Source organism: Macaca mulatta, chromosome 1, assembly GCF_049350105.2.
Source record: "Macaca mulatta isolate MMU2019108-1 chromosome 1, T2T-MMU8v2.0, whole genome shotgun sequence".
NCBI lineage: Eukaryota > Metazoa > Chordata > Mammalia > Primates > Cercopithecidae > Macaca > Macaca mulatta.
In genome coordinates, this window is record NC_133406.1 from 111,781,286 (window position 1) to 111,806,054 (window position 24,769).

General features: G+C 54.8%; 2 protein-coding genes, 1 long non-coding RNA gene, 1 other non-coding gene and 1 pseudogene across 33 annotated transcripts; 2 read left to right on the forward strand and 3 right to left on the reverse strand.

Annotated features, from left to right (window-relative positions):
- On the forward strand, positions 1–8,375 carry LOC106996181 (lysosomal acid glucosylceramidase-like; annotated as a pseudogene). Its single transcript, XR_013397360.1, has 11 exons — positions 1–188; positions 555–645; positions 882–1,068; positions 1,166–1,325; positions 1,657–1,792; positions 2,003–2,175; positions 2,411–2,644; positions 3,244–3,468; positions 3,827–3,990; positions 4,356–4,472; positions 4,567–8,375. The product of XR_013397360.1 is annotated as a lysosomal acid glucosylceramidase-like (transcript).
- On the reverse strand, positions 5,201–9,997 carry LOC717595 (metaxin-1). 2 transcript variants are annotated; one of them, XM_002808242.4, is made up of 8 exons: positions 9,710–9,997; positions 8,640–8,709; positions 8,424–8,503; positions 6,800–6,892; positions 6,452–6,634; positions 6,249–6,325; positions 5,633–5,787; positions 5,201–5,540 (listed from the first exon to the last, which is right to left on the reverse strand). In XM_002808242.4, the coding sequence occupies exons 1-8, from the start codon at positions 9,995–9,997 to the stop codon at positions 5,326–5,328; spliced, it is 1,161 nt and encodes a 386-aa protein (XP_002808288.3). In that variant the 3' UTR covers positions 5,201–5,325. The 2 variants fall into 2 exon arrangements, with proteins under 2 accessions (XP_002808288.3, XP_077800741.1); XM_077944615.1 differs by having other exon boundaries at positions 5,594–5,787; positions 9,710–9,804.
- On the forward strand, positions 9,824–24,069 carry THBS3 (thrombospondin 3). Of its 28 annotated transcripts, none has more exons than XM_077995958.1 (24): positions 11,172–11,269; positions 11,892–12,002; positions 12,637–12,843; positions 14,037–14,293; positions 14,396–14,498; positions 16,128–16,154; positions 16,362–16,444; positions 16,530–16,581; positions 16,707–16,855; positions 17,272–17,412; positions 17,639–17,716; positions 18,104–18,256; positions 18,469–18,579; positions 18,669–18,776; positions 19,063–19,222; positions 19,557–19,688; positions 19,816–19,864; positions 21,085–21,278; positions 21,457–21,635; positions 21,744–21,792; positions 22,013–22,209; positions 22,450–22,622; positions 23,540–23,679; positions 23,764–24,069. In XM_077995958.1, exons 1-24 carry the CDS (start codon positions 11,191–11,193, stop codon positions 23,820–23,822), a joined length of 2,991 nt encoding a protein of 996 aa, XP_077852084.1. In that variant the 5' UTR covers positions 11,172–11,190; the 3' UTR covers positions 23,823–24,069. The 28 variants fall into 28 exon arrangements, with proteins under 28 accessions (XP_077852105.1, XP_077852115.1, XP_028701718.2 ...); XM_077995969.1 differs by having other exon boundaries at positions 19,557–19,675; positions 19,812–19,864; XM_077996125.1 differs by having other exon boundaries at positions 16,530–16,574; positions 19,557–19,675; positions 19,812–19,864.
- LOC144330955 (uncharacterized) lies at positions 22,333–24,667 on the reverse strand. Its single transcript, XR_013397690.1, has 2 exons — positions 24,289–24,667; positions 22,333–22,816 (listed from the first exon to the last, which is right to left on the reverse strand). It is a non-coding gene; the product is annotated as an uncharacterized LOC144330955 (long non-coding RNA).
- MIR92B (microRNA mir-92b) lies at positions 24,385–24,480 on the reverse strand. Its single transcript, NR_032389.1, has one exon. It is a non-coding gene; the product is annotated as a microRNA mir-92b (primary transcript).
- Positions 24,668–24,769: the final 102 nt, after the last annotated feature.

Below are 24,769 nucleotides of genomic sequence, written 5' to 3' on the forward strand. Positions count from 1 at the left end.
AGTCATCACATGACCCATCCATGTCAGGAAGCCGGAATTACCTGCAGGACTAACCTAGTGCCTATAGCTATGGCAGGTCCCTGCATCGTTGTTTTTGTTTAGTGGATCCTCTATCCTTCAGAGACTCTGGAACCCCTGTGGTCTTCTCCTCATCCAATGACCCTGAGGTGATGGAGTTTTCCAGAAAGGTAAGAGAGAGCTCCCAATCAGCATTGTCACAGTGCTTCTGGAATCCTGGCACTGGAATTCAGTGAATGACAGACTCTCTTTGAATCCAGGGCCATCATGGCTCTTTGAGCAAGGCACAGATGGAGGGAGGGGTCGAAGTTGAAATGGGTGGGAAGAGTGGTGGGGAGCGTCCTGATTTGGGGTGGGCAGAGAGTTGTCATCAGAAAGGTTGCAGGGAGAGCTGCACCCAGGTGTCTGTGGGCCTTGTCCTAATGAATGTGGGAGACTAGGCCATGGGCAGCCAAAGGCAGCTAAACTCTGCCCAGGAGAGTAGTTGAGGGGAGGAGAGGGGCTTGCTTTTCAGCCACTCCTCATTCTGTCCTCAGGAATGTCCCAAGCCTTCGGGTAGGGTAAGCATCATGGCCGCCAGCCTCACAGGATTGCTTCTACTTCAGGCAGTGTCATGGGCATCAGGTAAGTGAGTCAAGGTGGTGGCGAGGTAGCACAGAGGCTCCCTTCTGCCTCGTAGTCCTTTGGTAGCCTTCCAGTACTCTGGTGGTAGACTTTTAATAGGTGCTCAATAAATCCTTTTGAGTGACTGAGACCAACTTTGGGGTGAGGAGTTTTGAAACCGTCTTCCGTCTCTCCGAGCAGCTGTGTCCGTTCCCCACATCCTCATCAGACCTCACCTCTGCTTGTGCTCCCTCCCCGGTGGTGCCCCTGCATCCCTAAAAGCTTCAGCTACAACTTGGTGGTCTGTGTCTGCAATGCCACATACTGTGACTCTCTTGACGCCCTGACCTTTCCTGCCCTCGGTACCTTCAGCCGCTGAGAGCAGAAGCAGTGGGCGTTGGATGGAGCTGAGTAAGGGGACCATCCAGGCTAATTGCACTGGCACAGGTAAACATTACACCCTTCACCCCCTGGGCCAGGCTGGGTCCTCTTAGAGGCAAACGGTGTCAGTGATCATCAAGGAGTTTCTCCCCTGGGAACTGAGACCCTTATTCCCTGTGGATGTCCTCGGGCCTGCTACTGACCCTGCAGCCAGAACAGAAGTCCCAGAAAGTGAAGGGATTTGGAGATGCAGCTGCCCTCAACATCCTTGCCCTGTCACCCCCTGCCCAAAATTTGCTACTTAAATCGTACTTCTCTGAAGAAGATGAGGAGGAAGGGGACAAGATGACAGTGCCTTTGACACTTTTCTTTGCCCTTTCTTTGGATCCTGACTTCTGCCCATCCCTGACATTTGGTTCCCGTTTTAATGCCCTCTGAAATAAGATTTCCCCGCCTATCATCTGCTAACTGCTTATGGACTCAGGCTCAGAAAGGCCTGTATTTCACCCAGGTGCCAGCCTCCACAGGTTCCAACCCAGGAGCCCAAGTTCCCTTTGGCCCTGACTCAGACACTATTAGGACTGACAAGTGATAAGCAGAGTCCCATACTCTCCTATTGACTCAGACTACCATATCTTGATCATCCTTTTCTGTAGGAATTGGATATAACATCATCCGGGAACCCATGGCCAGCTGTGACTTCTCCATCCGCACCTACACCTATGCAGACACCCCTGATGATTTCTAGTTGCACAACTCCAGCCTCCCAGAGGAAGATACCAAGCTCAACGTAGGCATTCTAGCTTTTTCAGGCCCTGATGGCCCTGATGTCTGGGGGTTGAGAAGCTGTAGGGTAGGTCTGCTTGTAGAGACGTTTCTTCCCCTGCTATTTTGTCTCGGGGGTGGGAGGGTGGGGGCTGATGGCTGAACCGGATGCACTGGTTGGGCTAGTATGTGTTCCAACTCTGGGTGCTTCTCTCTTCACTACCTTTGTCTTTAGATACCCCTGATTCACCGAGCCCTGTAGTTGGCCCAGCGTCCCGTTTCACTCCTTGCCAACCCCTGGACATCACCCACTAGGCTCAAGATCAGCGGAGCAGGGAATGGGAAGGTGTCACTCAAGGGACAGCCCGGAGACATCTACCACCAGACCTGGGCCAGATACTTTGTGAAGTAAGGTATCAGCAAGGCTGTGGGATCAGGACTGGCCTCCCCTTTGGCCACGTTGATCTATGTCCCAACCCTCAACCTCGTTCCACTTCCAGATCTGCCTCTCCTCAGCTCACCTTTCTACCTTCTGGGCCTTTCAGACTTGGACCTGTCAGTCTTGGCCACTCCATCAGGCTTCCTGTTCTCTCGGTCTGGTCCACTTTCTTGGCCGGATCATTTATGACCTTTCTCTTGCCAGGTTCCTGGATGCCTATGCTGAGCACAAGTTACAGTTCTGGGCAGTGACAGTTGAAAATGAGCCTTCTGCTGGGCTATTGAGTGGATACCCCTTCCAGTGCCTGGGCTTCACCCCGAACATCAGCGAGACTTCATTGCCCATGACCTAGGTCCTACCCTCGCCAACAGTACTCACCACAATGTCCGCCTACTCATGCTGGATGACCAATGCTTGCTGCTGCCCCACTGGGCAAAGGTGATAAGGCCTAGACTTCCTTGGTGCTCCACTGACCTTCAAATCTAGCCTCCAAATGACTGGCTCCCAAACTTAGAGCAATTTCTCTACCCAACTGTGGATTCCTAGAGCACCATTCCCCTGGACCTCCAGGGCACCATGGATCCCACAATTGTCACTTTAAACCTCTCTAGGCTTGGGGTGGTAGCTCATGCTTATAATCCCAGCTCTTTAGGAACCCAAGGTGGGGGATCACGTGGACCTAAGGAGTTCAAGATGAGCCTGGGCAACATGGTGAAACCCCATCCCTATAAAAATAAAATAGAAAAGTTAGCTGGGTATGGTGGTGGCACGCCTATAGTCCCAACTATTCTGGAGGCTAAGGCGGGAGGTTTAGTTGATTCTAGAATTTGAGGCTGCAGTGAGCTGTGATTGTGCCACTGTACTCCAGCCTGTGTGACAGAGTGAGACCCTGTCTCAAAAATAAAAACAAAAAATCCCTCCCAAAACTTCTCTAGTTGCATTCTGCCCACCACCCATCTTCAGGATTCCTACAAGAGGAAACAGAAGTTCCAGAAGCCTGTGTGCAAGGTCCAGGGTCACTTGCTCTTCCTTTGCAGGTACTGACAGACCCAGAGGCAGCTAAGTATGTTCATGGCATTGCTGTACATTGGTACCTGGACTTTCTGGCTCCAGCCAAAGCCACCCTAGGGGAGACACACCGCCTGTTCCCCAACACCATGCTCTTTGCCTCAGAGGCCTGTGTGGGCTCCAAGTTCTGGGAGCAGAGTGTGCGGCTAGGCTCCTGGGATCGAGGGATGCAGTACAGCCACAGCATCATCACGGTAAGCCACCCCAGTCTGCCTTCCTGCAAAGCACACCCCAGACCCCTTAGTAGTCTCACCAAAGACTGACAGACCTTTCCTGTCCAGCTTTGCCCAGCTAGCCTGCCCTTTTGGGCAACTGGGGAACCATGATTCCCTGTCTTGCCTTTCCTTCACAGGTCTGCACACCTCATTGCCCCTTTTGCAACTACTAAGGCACTTTCACCTGCCTCAGACTTCTCAGATCCCCTTGAGATGCCTCAATCTTCCACAGGGCTGAGGTACCCACAGCCACTTCTCCCTCATGTGACCCTTACCTACAGTCTCTGGGGACCCCCAGTGTTGAGCCTTTGTCTCTTTGCCTTTGTCCTTACCCTAGAACCTGCTGTACCATGTGGTCAGCTGGACTGACTGGAACCTCGCCCTGAACCCCGAAGGAGGACCCAATTGGGTGCGTAATTTTGTCGACAGTCCCGTCATTGTAGACATCACCAAGGACACGTTTTACAAACAGCCCATGTTCTACCACCTTGGTCACTTCAGGTGAATGGAGGGCAGGCACCCCCATTCCATATCAGGCTTATCATCTCCTACGTCAGATGGCTTACATCACTCTACACCATGAGGGAGCAGGAAGGTGTTTAGGGTGGAACCTCGGGAGAGGCACACCCATCCCCTTTTGCACCATGGAGGCAGGAAGTGACTAGCAACAGACAACCCCAGTGCCTGAGGCTGGACTGCGATATAGAAAAGCAGGGTCAGTGCCCAGCAGCATGGCTCCAGGTCTAGAGACCCAGGGCAGAGCTTCTGCAGGAGTTATGGGGTGGGTATGCGGATGGGTGACTTCTTAGATGAAGGTTTCATGGGCGGTACCCCGAGGGACTCTGACCATCTGTTTCCACATTCAGCAAGTTCATTCCTGAGGGCTCCCAGAGAGTGGGGCTGGTTGCCAGTCAGAAGAACGACCTGGACACAGTGGCACTGATGCATCCCGATGGCTCTACCGTTGTGGTCGTGCTAAACCGGTGAGGGCAACAGTGGGGTCTGGGAAGTGGGCTGAAGACAGGGTCGGGGGCCTTGGCAGGATCACACTCTTAGCTTCTCCTCCCCACTCCCTAGCTCCTCTAAGGATGTGCCTCTTACCATCAAGGATCCTGCCGTGGGCTTCCTGGAGACGATCTCACCTGGCTACTCCATTCATACCTACCTGTGGTGTCTGCAGTGATGGAGTGGATACTCAAGCTCAGCCTGGGCATTAAAAGGACAGAGTCAGCTCACACGCTGTCTGTGGCTAAAGAGGGCACAGCAGGGCCAGGGTGCGCTTACAGCGACATAAGCCCAAGGGCAGTGGTTTGGGTGATTCACTTTCCCCTCTAGGTATTGCCAGGGGCTGGAGGCCCCTAGAAAAAGACCAGTAAGCCCCAGTGTTCCCCCAGCCCCCATGCTTATGTGAACGTGCACTGTGTGCTGCTTGCTTTGGAAACTGGGCCTGGGCCCAGGCCTAGAGTGAGCTCACTGTCGTACAAACACAAGATGAGGGGTGAGGGTAAGGAAAAGAAGAGACTAGGAAAGCTAGGCCCAAAACTGGAGACTGTGTTTCCTGGAGATGCAGAACTGGGCCCATGGAGCAGCAGTGTCAGCATCAGGGCAGAAGCCTTAAAGCAGCAGCAGGTGTGCCCAGGCAGCCAGATGGTTCCTGTGGGACTAGCCAGGAAAAATGGCAGCTCTTAAAGGAGAAAATGTTTGAGCCCAGTCAGCGTGAGTGGCTTTATTCTGGGGAGCAGCACCCCGTGTCCGGCTGTACCAACAAAGAGGAGGCACGGGGGCCTCTGGAATGCACGAGAGTAGAAAAACCAGTCCTGGGAGCGTGAGGACAAATCATTCCTCTTCATCCTCCTCAGCCATGCCCAGGGCCCGGGTGCCTGGGGCCCGAGCAGGCGTTGCCCGCTGGATGGAGACAATGCCGCTGAGCAAGGCGTAGCCCACCATGGCTGCCAGTCCTGCCAGCACAGATAAGATCTGGTTCCGGCGCCGGTATGGCTCCTCCTCAGTCTCTGGGCCTGCTGGTGTCTGGCGTGGCGGTGGTACCTCAGCTGAGGGTCAAGGAAGGAAGGTGAGTTAGGGGAACTAGTTCTCAGATCCCTGCCCACTCTCCCCAGGGCTGCCTCTCCCATCTGCCCCTTACCTCCATCCCAGGGGAAGTAGAGACTGAGGATGTGGGTACAATAGGCACAGAGGTTGTGCAGCCCCCGCAGGTGGGCCTGCAGCTTCCCACTGGGCAGCTTTGCCTGCAGCAGCAGGGCCAAGTAGCTAAAGACGAAGGCGTCCAAGGAGGCAGGGCTGGAGCAGAGAGAGAAGGGTGGGATGGAGGAGAAGCACTGAGGCAGAAGGGGTAAAGATGGAGCTGGAGGAAGAGTCAGCCTTGGGAGGTGGGCTCTGGGCAGCAGGCGGCCATCAGGGAAGGACAGGACACACAGTTCTAGACCTGGTATTGGGAGAGATCCCCAGGTGGCGCCAGCCTGGCCCTGAATAGGACTCTATCCCAGGGCTGCATAAAGGGCACATTCAGTGCCCCACAGCTCTTCAGGCCCCTCCTGTGCCTGGCTGCCCTCCCACCCTACCCTTTTGTACCTTTGAGAAGGCTCTGGCCCCACACACAGCCCCACTGGCAGCAGGACCAGTATCTATCCCAAGGACCTCCTGTCCAGAGCCTGACCCCACCCCAGCCCCAGCCCCAGCTGCTCCGTCTGAACCTGTATCTTCTCCCAAACCACCCATTATCCTCTTGGAGTCAGACTCACGCATCTCCAAAGAAGAACTTTTGAGAGCCCAGACGCTGAGAGAGCAGGGTCAGACACTCCCGAGCCTCTCGGTACAGCTGTAGGGACGACACAGGTAGGCTTGCAGCTGCGGGAACAGTTCCACCTCCCCACCTAAGCACTCCCATTCCTGGCCAGCATCCTTGGGGCTCATCTCATACAACAGCCCCCGGTCTCAGAGCTACCTCCTTCTCCAGCTCTTCCTCGTCCTCAGGCATGTGCTCCCCACTCAGCAGCTCTAGCCGTTCCATGTACTGCCGCTGCATGCGGCCAGGCAGGAAGAAGTTGAGGGGAAAGGGCATAGCCTCTGCATACCACTTCCGGGTCACTTCCACATAGTTCTTGGTGTCTATCCAGAAAGTATGTACCTGGATTGGGTAGGCAGGAAGAAACAGGCAGGTCTGAGCCAGTGTACCTGTCTGATTCAGGGTGGGCTTCTGACCCCCATGCTGTCCTGAGTCTCTGTGTGGGTCTATGTGTGCCCGACCCCTCCCCTGCTAACCATGGATGCTGGGGGGTCTGGGCACACTCACCAGCACCGGGAGCAACTTCTCCTCCAGGAGAGACATGAAGGCCAGGGTGTCTGCCCCTTGCCGAGCTGACAGATCATAATCAGCATTGTACTTCTGTGGAGGAAATATCCATGGTGTGGACACTGAGGAGCTGCAGGGGCACTTCACCAGGGAGGAAGGAGTCCTGTCTGGTACCCCCCTCACTGGCCTGAGTGTAGTGGAGGTAGAGCAAGGAACTTTTCCTAGCAAGGCTCCCTTGCCTGGGCCCAGCCAGTAGCCTGTTGCTGTTGGCAAAAAGCCTGGGCCTTGGAGCCTGCTGGCCGTCAAGGTCCAGCGCCCAATGCGGGGAAGGAGGGAAGTCTCGGCCGCAAACTAGGAGCAGCTCCCAGAATTTCCATGGAAAGCTGGAAGGACGCCTGCTGACGGCAACTTTCTAACGGTAACTTCCCCGACCCAGACACCACAAAGCTAGCACAGCGGAGCTCAGATGCAGGCTGGGACTTGGTCCATGCCTCAGGAACCAGGGAAAGCCATCCTCACACTCCCTGGATCCAGGGAACCCACGCCCAGGGCCCCCCAGCTGGTTCCCTCAGTGCCCAGCTCTTGGCTATTTATTCCACTTCATTCCATGGCCCAGACACCACTACCACATACACATTCCACCCATACCCCCAGGTCTCAGCCTGCCCTACCTTCCCAGGCTCCAGTCCCTGCTCCTCAGCATCCCCCTCCACATCCTGAGTAAACTTTGTCCCCAGATAACCTCTTGAGCATGATCCTTAAATCTCCCTGAGCCTCAGTTTCTCCCGTGTGGAATGGGGGTAAGAATCTTTCTCTCAATGCCGCTGTGTTAGGAAGTAATTTAGAATACTTTGGAAACTGGAAAAGCTCTGTTCACACCTAAGGAATCAGGGCAGTGGCCCTGGCCCTGCCAGGAACTTTTTCTTTTATCTGGATCCTCTCTTTTCAGGCTTCTCAATTAATTCCCCAGGTCCTTAACCTTTGGGAAATTAGAAATGAGGAAGAGTGTCCCACTTCTGACACTGTGTTCCCTCTTGGAACCTGACCATCAATGCTAGAAGAACCCTTGGAAAACATGCTGGCCCAGCCCTCTAGTTTTACAAATAAGGGAGTGCCAGCCCTGACAGGTTATGTGGCCTGCCCAAGATCACATAGTCGATGGCAGAGTAAAGAGCATAGCCTAGGCCTCCCCACTCCTCTAGTAATGCTCTTTCATCTTCTCCAAACTGGCTGTAAGCCTTGTTCATCCTGAGCCCCGTATCTAGCCCAACCCAGTCCCTGGTAACAGGGAAGTGGCCCTTAGAAATCTCTCTCCAGTGCCACCATCAGAGGCCAACTGCTGTCTTCTACTCTCCTTCAGCCTGTGCTCCTCTCCCTCCCTGCCTGACAGGCAGAATGTACTGTGTCTCTGGATATCCCCACAGTGCCCTGAGCTTCATCTCTTGCTGACTGCTTGAATACATCACAGTGACACTGTGTGTGTCTCCACCAGCAGACTGTTGCTCCTTGATGCTCTGGGTCACCTCCATCTAGCATGGCATGTATCTGGTGCTCAATAAATGTGTATTGTACAGAATTGACTGAACTTGTCTTACTGGCAGCCCCCTCTATCCAAGTTACCTACCTCTTTTCGAAGGTGGGTGATGATCTTGTGTGGAACTGAGATGACCTCTCCATGACTGGTCCGAAGGGCAGGCAGAGTTCCTGATATTGAGAGAGAAGTACACCTACCAACCAGACCCTTAGCTGCCTACTCATACATAGTTGCAACACATTCCTACCTATCTCCTGCTTCTCCCCTTGTACATACCCTTCCTTACCCCCAAGGGACACTGGGTACCTGAAGGGCTCCGCCAGGGGTTGCTGATCTTGTGTACCTTCAGTGGTGCACCAGTAAATCTGGCATAGGTCTGCAGGGAAGGAAGCAGAAGTCAGAAAGGCAGGGCCGTGGCCCCCACAGCAGTATCAAGAAGAGAAATAACATTTATTGAATACCTTATGTGCCATTCCCTATACTTAGTATCTTAGTCTTGAAAAAAAAAGGGGGAGTCACTACCATTTCTATTTGCAAATGGGCAACACAGGGCTCAGAGAGATTATAGACATGTCCGTGATTACAGGTCAGCCAGGAAAATCCTTTCCTCTTTCTCCTCCCTTGCCATCTACCTGGTGGACATCTATCCTCAGAAGCTTTTCCTAACCAGTATCCCTCTTCTTGGAAGCACTGACCATGCCCTTCTCTTTGGCAGTATCTATGATCTGTTCCTACTTTAACTTATACGTGAATATTTTACTATATTTATTTGCTTACCTATCTGCCTTTCTGTAAACTCAAAGGGAGGGAACATATTTTATTCATCTTTGCATGGCAATATTTAGTATTTGGAAGAAATCTAATAGATGCTCTTTAAAGCAAGGAGTCAATGAATAAATCAAGCAAACGAAGTCTGTCTGATTGCTAAGCTCTTTCTACAAAGCCTGGCTGTGAGTCGTTTGGTCCAACAATCAATAGGCTCAGTAAATGCTGTTAAGTGAGGAGGAAGAGGAAAAGGGGGCTGAGGAGAAGGCAGGAATTCCAAGCTAGAGTGGGTCCCTGAGAGAGTCCTGCCTAGTAAACCTGCGAATGGAGAAAAAACGCCCAAAGAGAAAGGATCTCTGCAAGGTCACACAGCCAGTGAGTGGATAAGCAAGGACTAGAACCCATCACCTGAACTCCCAACCAGGCTTATTTTCATTGCTGCATTAAGCCTAGAAATCTACAGCATAGGGCATTGAGCCCACGTCTTTGACTGCCTCAGTTTCCCCCACTGCGCCCGTGCTGAGTAGCCCGGCAAAGTTTGGATGCCTGGCTAGTTCGGCCCCCTCCCCAGTCATCAGGGCACAACAGAGTGCGCCAGCGCCACCCCTCACCAGCACGGCAAGGCTGTCCAGGTCCACTGACGGCAGCCCCCAACCCCCTGACCAGCAGAACAGCTCCATGGGCGCCGCCATCTTGCCCGCCCTCTGTCCCGGAAACACTTCCTTGTGTGCGCCTGCCCTGCCCTGCACGGACCCGCCCCCCACCACCGCCCCTCCGGTAGTTGCGGTCAGGGGGCCGGGGGAGGTCCCCGGGGAGGCCAGGCTTCTTCTGGTCCGACTGGCAGCTGAACTGCGGGGGACTGGGCCGCGGGCCTCCGGGGAGGGCGGCCGCCGGCCCATCCAGAGGTGGCCCACGTAGCGGGACAGCGCTAGCGGGACAGGGCTAGCGGGACAGCGCTGTCCGCCCGGCGCGCTTCGGCGAGTCACGGCGCCTCGGCTGAGTGAAGCCCCGAGCCCCTGAAGGCGCGGCAGGCTCAGGAGAGCGGGGTCTTGTGCGCCTGGGCCAGGTCTGAGGGCTCTTGCCAAACTGCACGTGGCCTGTACTGCTCCGGGGCCCCTTGGGGCTCGTGCCCGAGCGGGGACTGCGGGGGGGTCCCCCGAGCAGCATGTTTTCCACAGCGCGTTATGTTTGGAGCGGGCCCTGCGCCGCCTGTCGCCATGGAAACAAAACAGGGGCGGTGGCGGCGGCCGGAGGCAAGGCCGGGCTGGGGCTTGGGTGGGGGAGGGGAAGAGCGGCTCGCAGGCTGTTGCTTAGGTAACGGGAACTCCGGCGCCCCTCTGCTTCATCCGGGTCACGGCCCGTCCGCTAGTACCCACAATGTTCCACAGTCTGGTCCTTGGCTCCTCGCCTGTCCCCCTGGTCTTCTACGCCTGTCCCTGGTGTCCCTTTCGTCTTTCCTGGTTTCTTCACTCCGACCTCACCACTGCTTTAGATTCTCCCTTCAGTTCCCCTCAGACGCTTCCAGACTCCCAAGCTTTCCTAGGAATGAGGGAAAATGGAGAAACAGGCACGTATCAGGGAACCCTCACCCTAATAAAGAGCACTTGCTGCGCCAGAACATCTAACTTCATGCCATGTGGGCATCCCTGGGCACTATAGCAAGCGAGTTTCGGCCACTCCCTTGGCATCCTTTCCTGCCAGCTGTGGAATAATGCCCACTGTCTAGCACTGCCCCTGCCAGAGGTTCTTGCCTTCCACAATCGTGGCTTCCAGAAAACAGTAGCATTCGGTAGTGCTGTGTGCGGAGACCCCCAACAATGTGATGACTGCGGAGAGGGAGGCACCTGGGGGAGGATCATTAGGGAGAGGTAGAAGGCAGGGAGGCCTCCAGGATTCTTTCCCAGTGCCCCTGGTTCCCAGAGCTGATGATGCCTCCAGGGTGATTGGCAGCTCTTTGTTTCAGCCCCCCCTCACCCGCCTGCTGGCCCCCCCTCCAACTCTGTCCCTCCGCCCCCCGGCTCCTGCTCTCTCCGCCTAGCCTTTTCCCCTCCCAGCTGCCTGCCTGCCAGGGGTAGTGAGCCGGCTGAAAGGCATGGAGACGCAGGAACTTCGGGGGGCCCTGGCTCTTCTCCTCCTTTGCTCTTTCGCATCTGCCAGTCAGGACCTGCAGGGTAAGCCTGTCTCCATCCTCTTAGACCGCTCTCTGTGTCTTCCCCATTTTCCCTCAACCCAAGTAGCAGAGAGCATGTGGGCAAAGGGAGAGGGAAGAGTCTAGAAATTGAGCCAGAGGAAAACGTTAGACTGCCTAGGGTTCGTGAAATTATGGCCTGGTGGACAGGAGTGGGCACCACAGAGTAGTGGGGGAGTTGGAACGGGCCAGGGTCAGGCATGAGGCCAGGGCAGAGGACTCAGGAACTGGATGCTCAGGCTGCCTGGCTGGGGTGGTTCCTGAGCATCTGTAGGCACCCTGGGGTCTGGGAGAGCAGCCTGAAGGTGGGCATACTGTAGGTCCCTGGGCTTCGTCCCTCTGGGCTCTTGGCTGCCCAAGGATAGGGCGGGGGTGGGGACCAAGAAGCCTGGGCTCTCCCGGAGGTCTGGTGGTGGGATGGGCCAATGGATGTGGGAGAGGTAGCTGGAGCAGATGACACAGGCATAGATTCTTTACTGGCTGGAGGGAAAACCACAGATTGGCCAGGACACAGGAGGCAGAGGAGCTGGGTCCTACATTCCGGTGGGAGATAGCCCAGATGGTGGGAGGGTCAGAGCCCTCAGTGGGCAACTGTTCTTATCCAGAGCGAGTGTGCTGTGCCCCTAGGATGGAAGGAGGGGAACTAGGGTGTGGAACGAGCCAAATCCAGGAATGGAAAGAGAAACTGCCTCCCGTTTCTGCGTTGTGGGAACCAGGTGCCACTCCTGAGGGGGATCAGCACAGCATCTCCTTTGCGCCACCTGGTGGGGGCATCTCAAATTTGTGGGGTGCTGTTTGTGTTTCAAAGTGAGCCTCAAACCTGCAGGTTCCCAGAAGGTGGTAATAGGCAATAATGGGGAAAGGAAGGCACAGTGGCTCTGTCTTCTGAGAGCAACAAGAGTTGAGGTTTTGTTTTGTTTTGTTTTTTTGAGACGGAGTTTCACTCTTGTTGCCCAGGCTAGAGTGCAGTGGCGCGATCTCGGCTCACTGCAACCTCCGCCTCCCAGGTTCAAGCGAGTCTCCTGCCCCAGCCTCCTGAGTAGCTGGGATTACAGGCGCCCGCCACCATTCCTGGCGAGTTTTTGTTGCTGTTTTTGTATTTTTAGTAGAGATGGGGTTTCACCATGTTGGTCAGGCTGGTCTCAAACTCCTGACCTTAGGCGATCCACCTGCCTCAGCCTCCCAAAGTGCTGGGATTACAGGTGCGAGCCACTGCGCCCAGCCAAGGGTTGAATTTTGAGGTGATTAACACTGCCTGGTGATGGGAACAGGGGGTGATGTGGGCTCAGGGGAGGGCATACCTTAGCATTTGATCCCATTCTCTAACCTTGATAACCCCTGCCTGACCAGTAATTGACCTGCTGACTGTGGGCGAGTCTCGGCAGATGGTAGCTGTGGCAGAGAAGATCCGGACAGCCCTGCTCACTGCTGGGGACATCTACCTCTTGTCCACCTTCCGCCTGCCCCCCAAGCAGGGTGGTGTCCTCTTTGGCCTCTATTCTCGCCAAGACAACACGCGATGGCTGGAGGCCTCTGTTGTAGGCAAGATCAACAAAGGTGACTGGTGGGCATCTCCTTTCCTGCAATGGTGACCTCTTTTAAGCATTATCCCTCATCCCTACTTCACACGTGCTTCCTCATTCTCCTTGGCCTTCACTGGGGACCAAGGTCCCATCAGGCTGTGCCCAGACATCAGGGGCGCCTGGTATGGGGTGCTTACAAGGTGCTTTAAGAGGCCATGTACCAAACAATAGGGTGAGGCTTGAGTCCTGATATTTGTAGGGATGGGAGGTTGTACTTGGGGATGCTTGGAGGGAGGTGAGGCATGTCTCTGTGCCTCAGCGGTGGTATAGAAAGGTCTTTCAGATCCCTGGAACAGTTCAGTGGCCACAGAACCAGCTGTCACCATAGGAGAGGATAGAGTCATCTGATACCAATGAATACTAAGAAAGTATTTGTCTCTAAACCAATTATTTTTTCCAACGGAGTCTCGCTTTGTTACCTAGGCTGGAGTGCAGTGGTACAATCTCAGCTCACTGCAACCTCCACCTCCTGGGTTCAAGCGATTCTATCTTAGCCTCCTGAGTAGCTGAGACTGGTGCCCACCACCACGCCTGGCAAACTTTTGTATTTTTAGTAGAAATAGGGTTTCACCATGTTGACCAGGTTGTTCTCGAACTCCTGACCTCAAGTGATCTGCCCACCTTGGCCCCCTAAAGTGCTGGGATTACAGGTGTGAGTCACTGTGCCTGGCCTCTAAACCAATTTCTTTTTTTTTTTTTTTTTTTTTGAGACGGAGTCTCGCTCTGCCGCCCAGGCTGGAGTGCAGTGGCCGGATCTCAGCTCACTGCAAGCTCCGCCTCCCGGGTTCACGCCATTCTCCTGCCTCAGCCTCCCGAGTAGCTGGGACTACAGGCGCCGCCACCTCGCCCGGCTAGTTTTTTTGTATTTTTAAAGTAGAGACGGGGTTTCACCGTGTTAGCCAGGATGGTCTCGATCTCCTGACCTCGTGATCCGCCCGTCTCGGCCTCCCAAAGTGCTGGGATTACAGGCTTGAGTCACCGCGCCCGGCCTAAACCAATTTCAAAAACATTTATTGTGTACCTATTACATACAAAGTGTTGACAGCTACATAGTAGATTTAGGGATGGGGGCCCTAGAGATGTGGTATCCAGCAGAGTTGATCCAAGGCTCAGCTGGGAGGCAGGGGGAAGGGGATAGCACCCATACTGATCTCCCCTCCTGGGCAGTACTGGTGCGATACCAGCGGGAGGATGGCAAAGTCCACGCCGTGAACCTACAGCAAGCAGGCCTGGCCGATGGTCGCACACACACAGTTCTCCTGCGACTCCGAGGTCCCTCCAGACCCAGCCCTGCTCTGCATCTCTATGTGGACTGCAAACTGGGTGACCAACATGCAGGCCTTCCAGCACTGGCCCCCATTCCTCCAGCAGAGGTCGATGGGCTGGAGATTAGGACTGGACAGAAGGCATATTTGAGGATGCAGGTGAGCCGGGAGGAGCCTCTGAGTTCTGTGGAAATAGAATTTGCACCAGTTGGGGAAGGGGTTGGTAGACCTTCCCACCTTACTCTGCTGCTATCCCCCCAGGGCTTTGTGGAATCTATGAAAATTATTCTGGGTGGGTCCATGGCCCGGGTAGGAGCCCTGAGTGAGTGTCCATTCCAAGGGGACGAGTCCATCCACAGTGCAGGTAACACAGAGACTTGTTTGCTGACATTGGACCATGGGTCCTGTGGCCTTTGGTGACTCCTGTCTTCTTGACCTCTCTGTCCATTAAAACCCATTCCTTTGGCTCACCCATTCCTAGGGTTTCTAACCCTGTTATTCCAAATCTTTTACCTGACTCCACAATCTCCAATACAGCCATCCCAGAAAAAAAAGCGATCCAAGAGAGGAATTAGTTAATTGCTTGGTCTTGGCTGACCAAGAGATACTGGTCTCCAGTATTTTTTTTTTTTTTTTTTTTGGAGATGGAGTCTTGTTCTGTTGCCCAGGCTGGAGTGCAGTGGTGCAATCTGGGTCACTGCAATCTCCACTTCCTGCGTTCAAGTGATTCTCCTGCCTCAGCCTCCCAAGTAGCTGGGATTACAGGCGCCCACCACCATACCCGGCTAATTTTTGTATTTTTAGTAGAGATGGGGTTTCACCACATTGGCCAGGCTGGTCTCGAACACCTAATCTCAAGTGATCCACCTACCTTGGCCTCTCAAAGTGCCGGGATTATAGGCGTGAGCCACCGTGCATGACCTGGTCTTGAGTCTTTTATAGTTCCCACTGGCAGCTGTCACTAGCGATTTCTCTGAGTATTGCCCATCTGCCTGCTCTCTCTGACAGGGATGTTCAGAAGCTCTCACCTAAATAAAACCTCCCCAGATACTTGAGGGAGAGCTCTTGAAGAAGGGAATGGGATGGCTGGGTGTGGTGGCTCACACCTGTAATCCCAGCACTTTGGGGGGCCGAGGTGGGCTGATCACTCAAGGTCAGGAGTTCAAGACCAGCCTGGCCAACATGGTGAAACCTCATCTCTACTAAGAAATACAAAAAATTAGCTGGGCATGGTAGTGGGTACCTGTAGTCCAGTTACTTGGGAGGTGGAGGCAGGAGAGTCGCTTGAACCCGGGAGGTGGAAGTTGTGGTGAGCTGAGATCGTGCCACTGCATTCTAGCCTGGGCAACAGAGCAAGACTCTGTCTCAAAAAAACAACAAAAAAAAAAGGCCGGGCGCGGTGACTCAAGCCTGTAATCCCAGCACTTTGGGAGGCCGAGACGGGCGGATCATGAGGTAAGGAGATCGAGACCATCCTGGCTAACACGGTGAAACCCCGTCTCTACTAAAAAATACAAAAAACTAGCCAGGCGAGGTGGCGAGCACCTATAGTCCCAGCTACTCGGGAGGCTGAGGCAGGAGAATGGCGGGAATCCGGGAGGCGGAGCTTGCAGTGAGCCGAGATCCGGCCACTGCACTCCAGCCTGGGCGACAGAGCGAGACTCCATCTCAAAAAAAAAAAAGAAAAAGGGAATGGGTGTACTGGGGCCCTGGCCCTGCTTTGGGCCCATCCCTTCTGCCGCTACCATGCCTAGGAACCAGGAGGATTTGGGTTTTGACTTCCTGTGAAGCAACTCCCTTAGAGGGCCTTTTGCCCTGTGGAAGGAGCTGGCACTGCTTGTCTGCCAGCTCTACCCTCCCAGTATCCAGCACCCCATCTTTATTCTGGGGCTCCAGCCCTGTCCCTGTCCTCACCTTCCTTCTTCCTCCTCACCAGCCAGGCCTCTCTTCACTTCACCTCACCCCTCTGACTATGTTTTCTTCTCCTCTCCAGTGACCAATGCACTGCACTCCATTCTAGGTGAGTAGGCCACACTGAAGCGGAAGCAGGGACGGGGGAGGAGGCCCCAGGCTCTGGCAGCTGCCTGAAACTAAGTCCTCTTCAGTCAGGAATGTAGTAGGTTTAAAGGCAGAGGTGGGCAGCCGTGGCATGTGCCGGCTTATTGCCCATGGAGGGCCCAGGACTGGTGCTCCAGTACTGAGCCCCTCACACCCTGGGTCCTGACAGGGGAGCAGACCAAGGCGCTGGTCACCCAACTCACCCTCTTCAACCAGATCCTGGTGGAGCTGCGGGATGATATACGAGACCAGGTTTGGGTGGGCCGGTGAAGGGTGGCACTGATTCTGGGGTGGGGTGGCAGATGTCAAGTGCTGACTCCTTCCCATCCTTCTCCAGGTGAAGGAAATGTCCCTGATCCGAAACACCATTATGGAGTGTCAGGTGTGCGGTGAGTGGGAGAGCAGGGGAGGCTCCAGATAATAGTGCCACGTTCCCCACCCAATGGCTTTGGCTTTCCCTTCTCGTGGCTTAAATAGTGACCACCGGGTAGCTCTGACTATGTCCACCCCTCAGGCTTCCATGAGCAGCGTTCCCACTGCAGCCCCAATCCCTGCTTCCGAGGCGTGGACTGCATGGAAGTGTACGAGTACCCAGGCTACCGCTGTGGGCCCTGTCCCCCCGGCCTACAGGGCAACGGCACCCACTGCAGTGACATCAATGAGGTGGGGGAGGGCAGAGCCCAGAAGGGTACAGAAAACTGGGGTGAGGATGTCAGGAGGAGCCCAAGAGGGTGGGATAAATGCTGGTCCAGAGGAGAGGAATTTGGAGTTTAGGAGAGGTCAGAGGCAAGAAGAGAAATGCAAGATGGGAGAGACAGAAGGCCTAGGGCAAAGACTGAAGGCCACACAGGGAAGGAGCTGGGGAAACTGCAGGGGAGGCTTGAGATGGCGACCAGGCACATGGGGAGGGAGAGAGGGAACCCCGAGGGAAGCGGGGTGGGGACCAGGAGCACAAGGCGGTTGTGTGGGGGGGAGAGCTGCACAAAGGGGAGACCTGGAGCAATGGTTCATGGATCACAGGCAGGGGCCTGAGTTTCCCAGAGGGTGGCCTGACCTCTGCCTTCTCATTTGTTCCCCAGTGTGTTCACGCCGACCCCTGTTTCCCGGGCTCCAGCTGCATCAACACCATGCCCGGCTTCCACTGTGAGGCCTGTCCTCGAGGGTACAAGGGCACACAGGTGTCTGGTGTGGGCATTGACTATGCCCGGGCCAGCAAACAGGTCAGACTGGGTAGTGTGTGTGGACAAGGGATCTTGGCCTTGTAGAGGCCAGGGGCTTCTGGGTTAGACATGGGACCCTTGTGATGAATGGGACATGGATGGCTTTGCATCGGCTTTGGGTCTGGGCTTAATGTTGATGTTCACAGATAAGGCCATACCAGTGTCCTCTGCTGTATCTGAGGAGACCCACCATAGGTCTGGTTCCACCCAAAGTCTGCCCCTTCAGGTCTGCAATGACATCGATGAATGCAACGATGGCAACAATGGTGGCTGTGACCCAAACTCCATCTGCACCAACACTGTGGTGAGCTGAATACCCTGAGTGTATTCTGGGGTGGTGGGAATGGTAAAACCCCAACCCTTTCCCCTTCTTACCTTCAAATTTCCTGCTGCCTTTCCTCCTCCCCAGGACACTACACAGATTAGGTGTTCACATGGACTTGGTTTGGAATACTGATTTGCCTCTTGCTAGCTCTTTGGCAGGTTATTTAACTTTTCTGAGCCTCAGCTTCCTCATCTGAAAACCAAGGCTATTATCCACCCTGAAAGGCTGTCATGAGAACCTAAAGGAGATACTGATATGCCTGGCATAGCCGAGTGCCCAGCCCACACCCCGCAGGTGGGGCAGTGCTGGTCCTGGGTGCCTGGTGGGCTCACCCTCGTTCCTAAGATGCTGCCTCTCCACTCTTAGGGCTCTTTCAAGTGTGGTCCCTGCCGCCTGGGTTTCCTGGGCAACCAGAGCCAGGGCTGCCTCCCAGCCCGGACCTGCCACAGCCCAGCCCACAGTCCCTGCCACGTCCATGCTCATTGTCTCTTTGAACGCAATGGTGCAGTATCCTGCCAGGTAAGCTAGGCTTCAGGCATGGAAGGAAAAGGGAGAGTCTGGGGAAAGGGGTACGGCTATGTTTAGGGCCTGGGTTGCAGGCCTTCACAGGAGAGAGGTGGGCCTGAGCCCAGGAACTGGTTGGTGGGGAGAATAGAACCTGAAGCAGGGAAAATAGAGGGAGGAGGGGAGCCAGACCAAACTGCTAGCTCCTACCCTTTGTGTTGCCCTAGTGTAACGTGGGCTGGGCTGGGAATGGGAACGTATGTGGGACTGACACAGACATCGATGGCTATCCAGACCAAGCACTGCCCTGCATGGACAACAACAAACACTGCAAACAGGTGCAGGGAGCAGGCGGGTGAGGGGGCATAGTGGGGAGCCCAGGCTGGGTCAGGCCAGAACTCATCCATTCTCTTCCCCTGAACTTTAGGACAACTGCCTTTTGACACCCAACTCTGGGCAGGAAGATGCTGATAATGATGGTGTGGGGGACCAGTGTGATGACGATGCTGATGGGGATGGGATCAAGAATGTTGAGGTGACTCCCAGATTGCCCTGCCCCTTGGAGCTCCTCTCTTCTCCTCCTGTCCTCTCAGTACCTCTCTTACCTCATTTGGCAGCTCTCTAGGAAGGGCTCAATACTCCAAATCAGAGAGGCAAAAACCTCGTGCCCAGGACAAGGAGGCTGGGTGGGTGGGACTGTGCTGAGCAGTTTGTCCATCACAAGGGTGTGATCTTAGAAAAGGATACAGTGACAAAGTAAGTGCAAGATGACAAGTGATTTAGGGGAGACTTGACCCTTCCCCTCCCACCCCTCTGCCCAGGACAACTGCCGGCTGTTCCCCAACAAAGACCAACAGAACTCAGATACAGATTCATTTGGTGATGCCTGTGACAATTGCCCCAACGTTCCCAACAATGACCAGAAGGACACAGATGGCAATGGGGAAGGAGATGCCTGTGACAACGACGTGGATGGGGATGGTGCAGGCCTGGGGCTGAAGGGGTGGCTGGGGGACCTGTAAGAATTTGTATCAGGTAGGGATGAAGGGAAGCTAGGACATCTCTGTGAACTGGGGAGGCAGGCTTGTGGACGCTGGCCTGGGTGAGGAGAGACTACCTGCAGCAAATGTCAATGGGAATGTGAGGCAGGGCGTAGCGTTGGGCAGAGTGTGGACTAGAAGGTAAGACAAGAAACAGGCAGATTTCCTGACCAGTTGTCCTCTAGGTGGGGAGACAAAGTTCAGGACTTTCACCAACCTAGGAGAGAGAGTATGGCGTGTTCTAGTAACAACCTTGTGCCACCCATGTCTTCTAGGCATCCCCAATGGATTGGACAATTGCCCTAAAGTCCCCAACCCACTACAGACAGACAGGGATGAGGACGGGGTGGGAGATGCTTGCGACAGCTGTCCTGAAATGAGCAATCCTACCCAGGTACAGGGGGATGGTAAGGACGGGAGGGATGAGAGTACTGATGGATGAAGCCCCAGCCCTTTGGATGGGAAGTGGTCAGATCACCCTCTTCAGAGTTATAAAGAGGAGATGGTGAGAACAGGTCCCTCTCTCTCAGACAGATGTAGACAGCGACTTGGTGGGGGATGTCTGTGATACCAATGAAGACAGGTAAGGTCTTGATCAAGAGATGCAAGGTATTTCTTTTTTTTGTTGTTTTTTTTTTTGAGATGGAGTCTTGCTCTGTCACCCAGGCTAGAGTACAGTGGCACGATCTTGGCTCACTGCAACCTCCGCTTCCCAGGGTCAAGTGATTCTCCTGCCTCAACCTCCCCGAGTAGCTGGGATTACAGGCGTGTGCTACCAAGCCCAGCTAATTCTTGTATTTTTAGTAGAGACAGGGTTTCACCATATTGGCCAGGCTGGTCTCGAACTCCTGACCTCAGGTGATCCACCAGCCTCTGCCTCCCAAAGTGCTGTGATTACAGGTGTGAGCCACACTGTGCCTGGCAAAATGCAAGTTCTTATAGGGGATATTTTACTTTCCTCTAGTATATCTTTTTTTTTTTTTTTTTTTTTTTTGAGACGGAGTCTCGCTCTGCTGCCCAGACTGGAGTGCAGTGGCACGATCTCAGCTCACTGCAAGCTCCGCCTCCTGGGTTCACGCCATTCTCCTGCCTCAGCCTCCCGAGTAGCTGGGACTACAATTGGCCACCACCACACATGGCTAATTTTTTGTGTTTTTAGTAGAGACGGGGTTTCACTGTGTTAACCAGAATGGTCTCGATCTCGTGACCTCGTGATCCGCCCGCCTCAGCCTTCCAAAGTGCTGGGATTACAGGTGTGAGCCACCGCACCCGGCCTCCTATTTTTTTTGAGATGGAGTCTCACTCTGCCACCCAAGCTGGAGTGCAGTGATGTGGTATCGGCTTACTGCAACCTCTGCCTCCAGGGTTCAAGCGATTTCCCTGCCTCAGCCTCCTGAGTAGCTGGGATTACAAGCGCGTGCTACCAAGCTCGGCTAATTTTTTTTTTCAGTAGAGACAGGGTTTCGTTGTGTTGGCCAGGCTGGTCTCGAACTCCTGAAGTCAGGTGATCTGCCCACCTTGGCTTCCCAAAGTCCTGGGAATACAGGCGTGAGCCACTGTGCCCGGGCCATAGTATATTCTAAATTCCTTCTATGATTTAGCCTTAATTCTCTATCGCTATTGAGCAGGAAGTCATTCTTATAGTCATCCCTCCATTCCTACTGCTGGACCTTCACCTCAGAAAACTGACTGCCAGAGGTCTGATTGTATGGAGAGTAGACTCCAGAGGCTCCCAGGCAGAAGCAAGGGGAAGGACAAGGAGTACCTTTAAAGCCTTTATTTGGTACCTGTTCTTCTGATTAGTGATGGGGATGGGCATCAGGACACCAAGGACAACTGCCCACAGCTGCCAAATAGCTCCCAGCTGGACTCAGACAACGATGGACTTGGAGATGAGTGTGATGGGGATGATGACAATGATGGCATCCCAGATTACGTGCCTCCTGGTCCTGATAACTGCCGCCTGGTACCCAATCCCAATCAGAAGGACTCAGATGGTAAGCCTGGGGACCCAGAGCATGTTGCCTTTGCCCAGCTGGAGGCAGCAAGCCCCGTTGGGAAGTGAGGAACGGCAAGGTGGGGAAAGAAGTCAGGAATGCAAGGCCCAACAGGTGGTATTGTTGCCTAATGGCAGTGGCCAGGGCCTTCCTGAGCACCCAGCCTCACTCTGCCCAGGCAATGGCGTTGGTGATGTGTGTGAGGATGACTTTGACAATGATGCTGTGGTCGACCCCCTGGATGTGTGTCCCGAAAGTGCAGAGGTAACGCTTACGGATTTTCGGGCCTATCAGACCGTCGTCCTGGATCCTGAGGGTGATGCTCAGATTGACCCAAACTGGGTTGTGCTCAACCAGGTACTCGGGGCAGTGGGCTGGGCAGGTGCTATCAGGGCTACTGGGGCGGGGGGCCTGGGAGGGATAGCACACCTGCATCACAGCTTTTTCTTTACTATACAACCCCAGGGCATGGAAATCGTTCAGACCATGAACAGTGACCCTGGCTTGGCAGTTGGTATGTAAGGGATATATAGTTCAATCACTTCCAAATGGAGGAATCCTATAGGGGCAGAGGGTAGGGGAGGAAACAGACAGGGAGAATGGGCAAAGTGGTGAGAGAGAAGGCAGTGGCACAAGCTGGCCACACACATAGCAGGCATCCTTTCCCAACTTCACCCCATGATGGGCCACCAGTAGCTTTGCTGCCCCTGACCTTTATCCCACCCCCACCCCAGGATACACGGCCTTCAATGGTGTGGACTTTGAAGGCACCTTCCATGTGAACACAGTGACTGACGATGACTACGCAGGCTTTCTCTTCAGTTATCAAGACAGTGGCCGATTCTACGTAGTCATGTGGAAGCAGACTGAGCAGACCTACTGGCAGGCTACACCCTTTCGGGCGGTTGCCCAGCCCGGGCTGCAGCTCAAGGTCCCCAGCTGCTCAGATTCCCCAACCCAGGGCCCTTTCCCAAAGCTCTCCTCTGCAGCCCCAGGGCCTCCCCCACTGCTTGACTGGGAACCCTCTTACCCAGACATCTGGCTTGGAGCCAGCTCTGTGGGGCATTTTCATGACCGCCTTGACTCCCTTTCCCACCTGCACTTACCAACCTGTTGTCTCCCCTCACTCCAGTTCTGCAGTTGACCCACTGTCTTTGCCAATGTCTCCCAGGCAGTGACATCAGTGTCTGGCCCAGGTGAGCACCTCCGAAATGCCCTGTGGCATACTGGCCACACCCCTGATCAGGTGCGACTACTGTGGACGGACCCACGAAATGTGGGCTGGCGGGACAAGACCTCCTATCGCTGGCAGCTTCTGCACCGGCCTCAAGTTGGCTACATTCGGTAAGGAGAGGGGCTGAGCCCACCTGTGGGACTCAGGCCGGGCCTGTCCTTCCTCTTTAGCTGGGACTCACCAGTGACCTCTCCATGGGTGGGGACTGCAGCCACTTCTCTCCATTTCCCTTTCTCACCATGGACACAAGCACCTATGAGTGATGTTGGTGAAGTCACTCCTCCTCCATGACCTATTTTCCCCTCTGTAAAATGAGGGCATTGGGTTAGATGCCCTTTACAATTCTCCAGAAGCCTCCAAACCCAGGCCAATCTGTGGAGGGGCACATCACATCTGGTCCCTTAGTTGGTATGGCCTGGAATCTGTCTTATCAACCTGGATAAGGATCATCTGACCTGGAAGGGATCATCATTTACAGAAGAGAAAACCAAGGCCCTGACTTCACAGGCCTCGGTTCAGCACTTTGTTCACAACTTTGCATTCCTCTCCAACAAGTAGCCCTAGTTGGTGGGGATGAACAGGAAGGGAGGGGAAATGGGTCTGCTTAGAGGCTGGACTCTCCATGGCCAAGAGCCCAGAATCCAGGAACCTGGGTTGGTTCCCCTTTAAGGTGCCTGGGGCTGTGGGGTGCCAGGACAGGGGATAAAAGGGGGTGGACTAGAGCCTGGGAAGCGGGTGACTTCACCCCCCAGCCCATTGTGCTTATCGTCATGGCAACCCAATCCTCGCTTGGAATGCGGCTGGTGCTTTGAGATGCAAAAGGAGCTGGACAAAGAGCTGGGGCCCCAGGCCTGAGAAAAGCACCCCCCTTCCCTCTCCTTCCTGCCTCCCTTTCCCTCCCTCCCTTCTCTCTCAGGCCTGGTGAGCTCAAGGGGGGCTGGGGAAAAGCAAGGACCCAGGCATGGTGGCAGAGTGCCCACTGGCACCCTAGCACCAATGGACACTCCTATCCTGGAATCCTGGACAGGGTGAAGCTCTATGAGGGACCCCAGCTTGTGGCGGATTCTGGGGTGATTATTGACACATCCATGCGAGGGGGGCGTCTTGGTGTATTCTGCTTTTCCCAAGAAAACATCATTTGGTCCAATCTCCAGTATCGATGCAATGGTGAGGTGACTGATTGAGATCAACCTGATCCTTCATGCCTTATGGGAGAGCCACATCCTCTGACTTTACTTATTTCCCCTTCAGACACAGTGCCTGAGGACTTTGAGCCATTCCGGAGGCAGCTGCTCCAGGGAAGGGTGTGAGGAGGAGGCCACCGGATTCAGAATTCAGAATTTTAGACCCTTTGGCCTTGGGATCCACCCTGGAGACCCTGAGGTCTAAGCTACAGCCCCTCAGCCAACCACAGACCCTTCTCTGGCACCCAAAAGTTCATTTCCAGAGGGGTGGTCGCCCCACTCTTCAGGGGATGAGTTTTCAAGGGGTATTACTCAGGCACTAACCCCAGGAAAGATGACAGCACATTGCCATAAAGTTCTGGTTGTTTTCTAAGCCAGTGCAACTGCTTATTTTAGGAATTTTCCGAGATAGGGTGGGGAAGTGGAAGGAATCGGGGAGTAGAAGAGAAAGCCTGGGAGGGGGGAAGTTAGGGATCTAGGGGAAGTTTGGCTGATTTGGGGGTACGGGTTGGGGAGGTGCTGGATGGAGTTAAGTGAAGGATAGGGTGCCTGTCGGAGGATGCCCGAAGTCCTCCCAGCCCCACTTACTCACGGTGGCAGCGGCGACACTCCAGTCTATCAAAGATCCGCCGGGATGGAGAGCCAGGAGGGCGGGGGCTGCCCCGCTAAGGGTAGGGGGGAGGCCGGGGGGCCGGGGGGGCCGGAGGCCGGGACGAGTGCAATATTGGCGGGGGAAAGAACAACACTGCACCGCGTCCCGTCCCTCCCGCCCGCCCGGGGCCCGGGATCCCGCTCCCCACCGCCTGAAGCCGGCCCGACCCGGGAACCCGGGGCGCGCTGGGGAGTTGGGAGTTGGGTTCACCTTGGAGGCCAGAGAGACTTGGCGCCCACAAGGCGAAGGGAATGGTAAGGGGGAGGGGGAAAGAAGAACGGGAGTTTGCGGAGTCCCGGAAGGCCGCTTTCCGACGCCCGGGCGTTGCGCGCGCTTGCTCTTTAAGTACTCAGACTGCCCGGCGCGGAGCCGTCGCCATGGTGACGCGTGTCCCAGCAACCGAACTGAATGGCTGTTGCCT

What these genes read in the sequence shown, in the direction of transcription:
- LOC717595 (XM_002808242.4), bottom strand. Translation starts at nt 9,997, where the DNA reads ATGGGCCGGCGGCCGCCCTCCCCGGAGGCCCGCGGCCCAGTCCCCCGC. An exon ending in AGAAGTTGCTCCCGGTGCTG is followed by an intron (nt 6,635 to 6,799) that starts GTGAGTGTGCCC and finishes TACCCAATCCAG; the next exon opens with GTACATACTTTCTGGATAGA. An exon ending in AGGAAGAGCTGGAGAAGGAG is followed by an intron (nt 6,326 to 6,451) that starts GTAGCTCTGAGA and finishes TCGTCCCTACAG; the next exon opens with CTGTACCGAGAGGCTCGGGA.
- THBS3 (XM_077995958.1), top strand. Translation starts at nt 11,191, where the DNA reads ATGGAGACGCAGGAACTTCGGGGGGCCCTGGCTCTTCTCCTCCTTTGC. An exon ending in ACAACAAACACTGCAAACAG is followed by an intron (nt 18,580 to 18,668) that starts GTGCAGGGAGCA and finishes CCTGAACTTTAG; the next exon opens with GACAACTGCCTTTTGACACC. An exon ending in CAACGACGTGGATGGGGATG is followed by an intron (nt 19,223 to 19,556) that starts GTGCAGGCCTGG and finishes CATGTCTTCTAG; the next exon opens with GCATCCCCAATGGATTGGAC.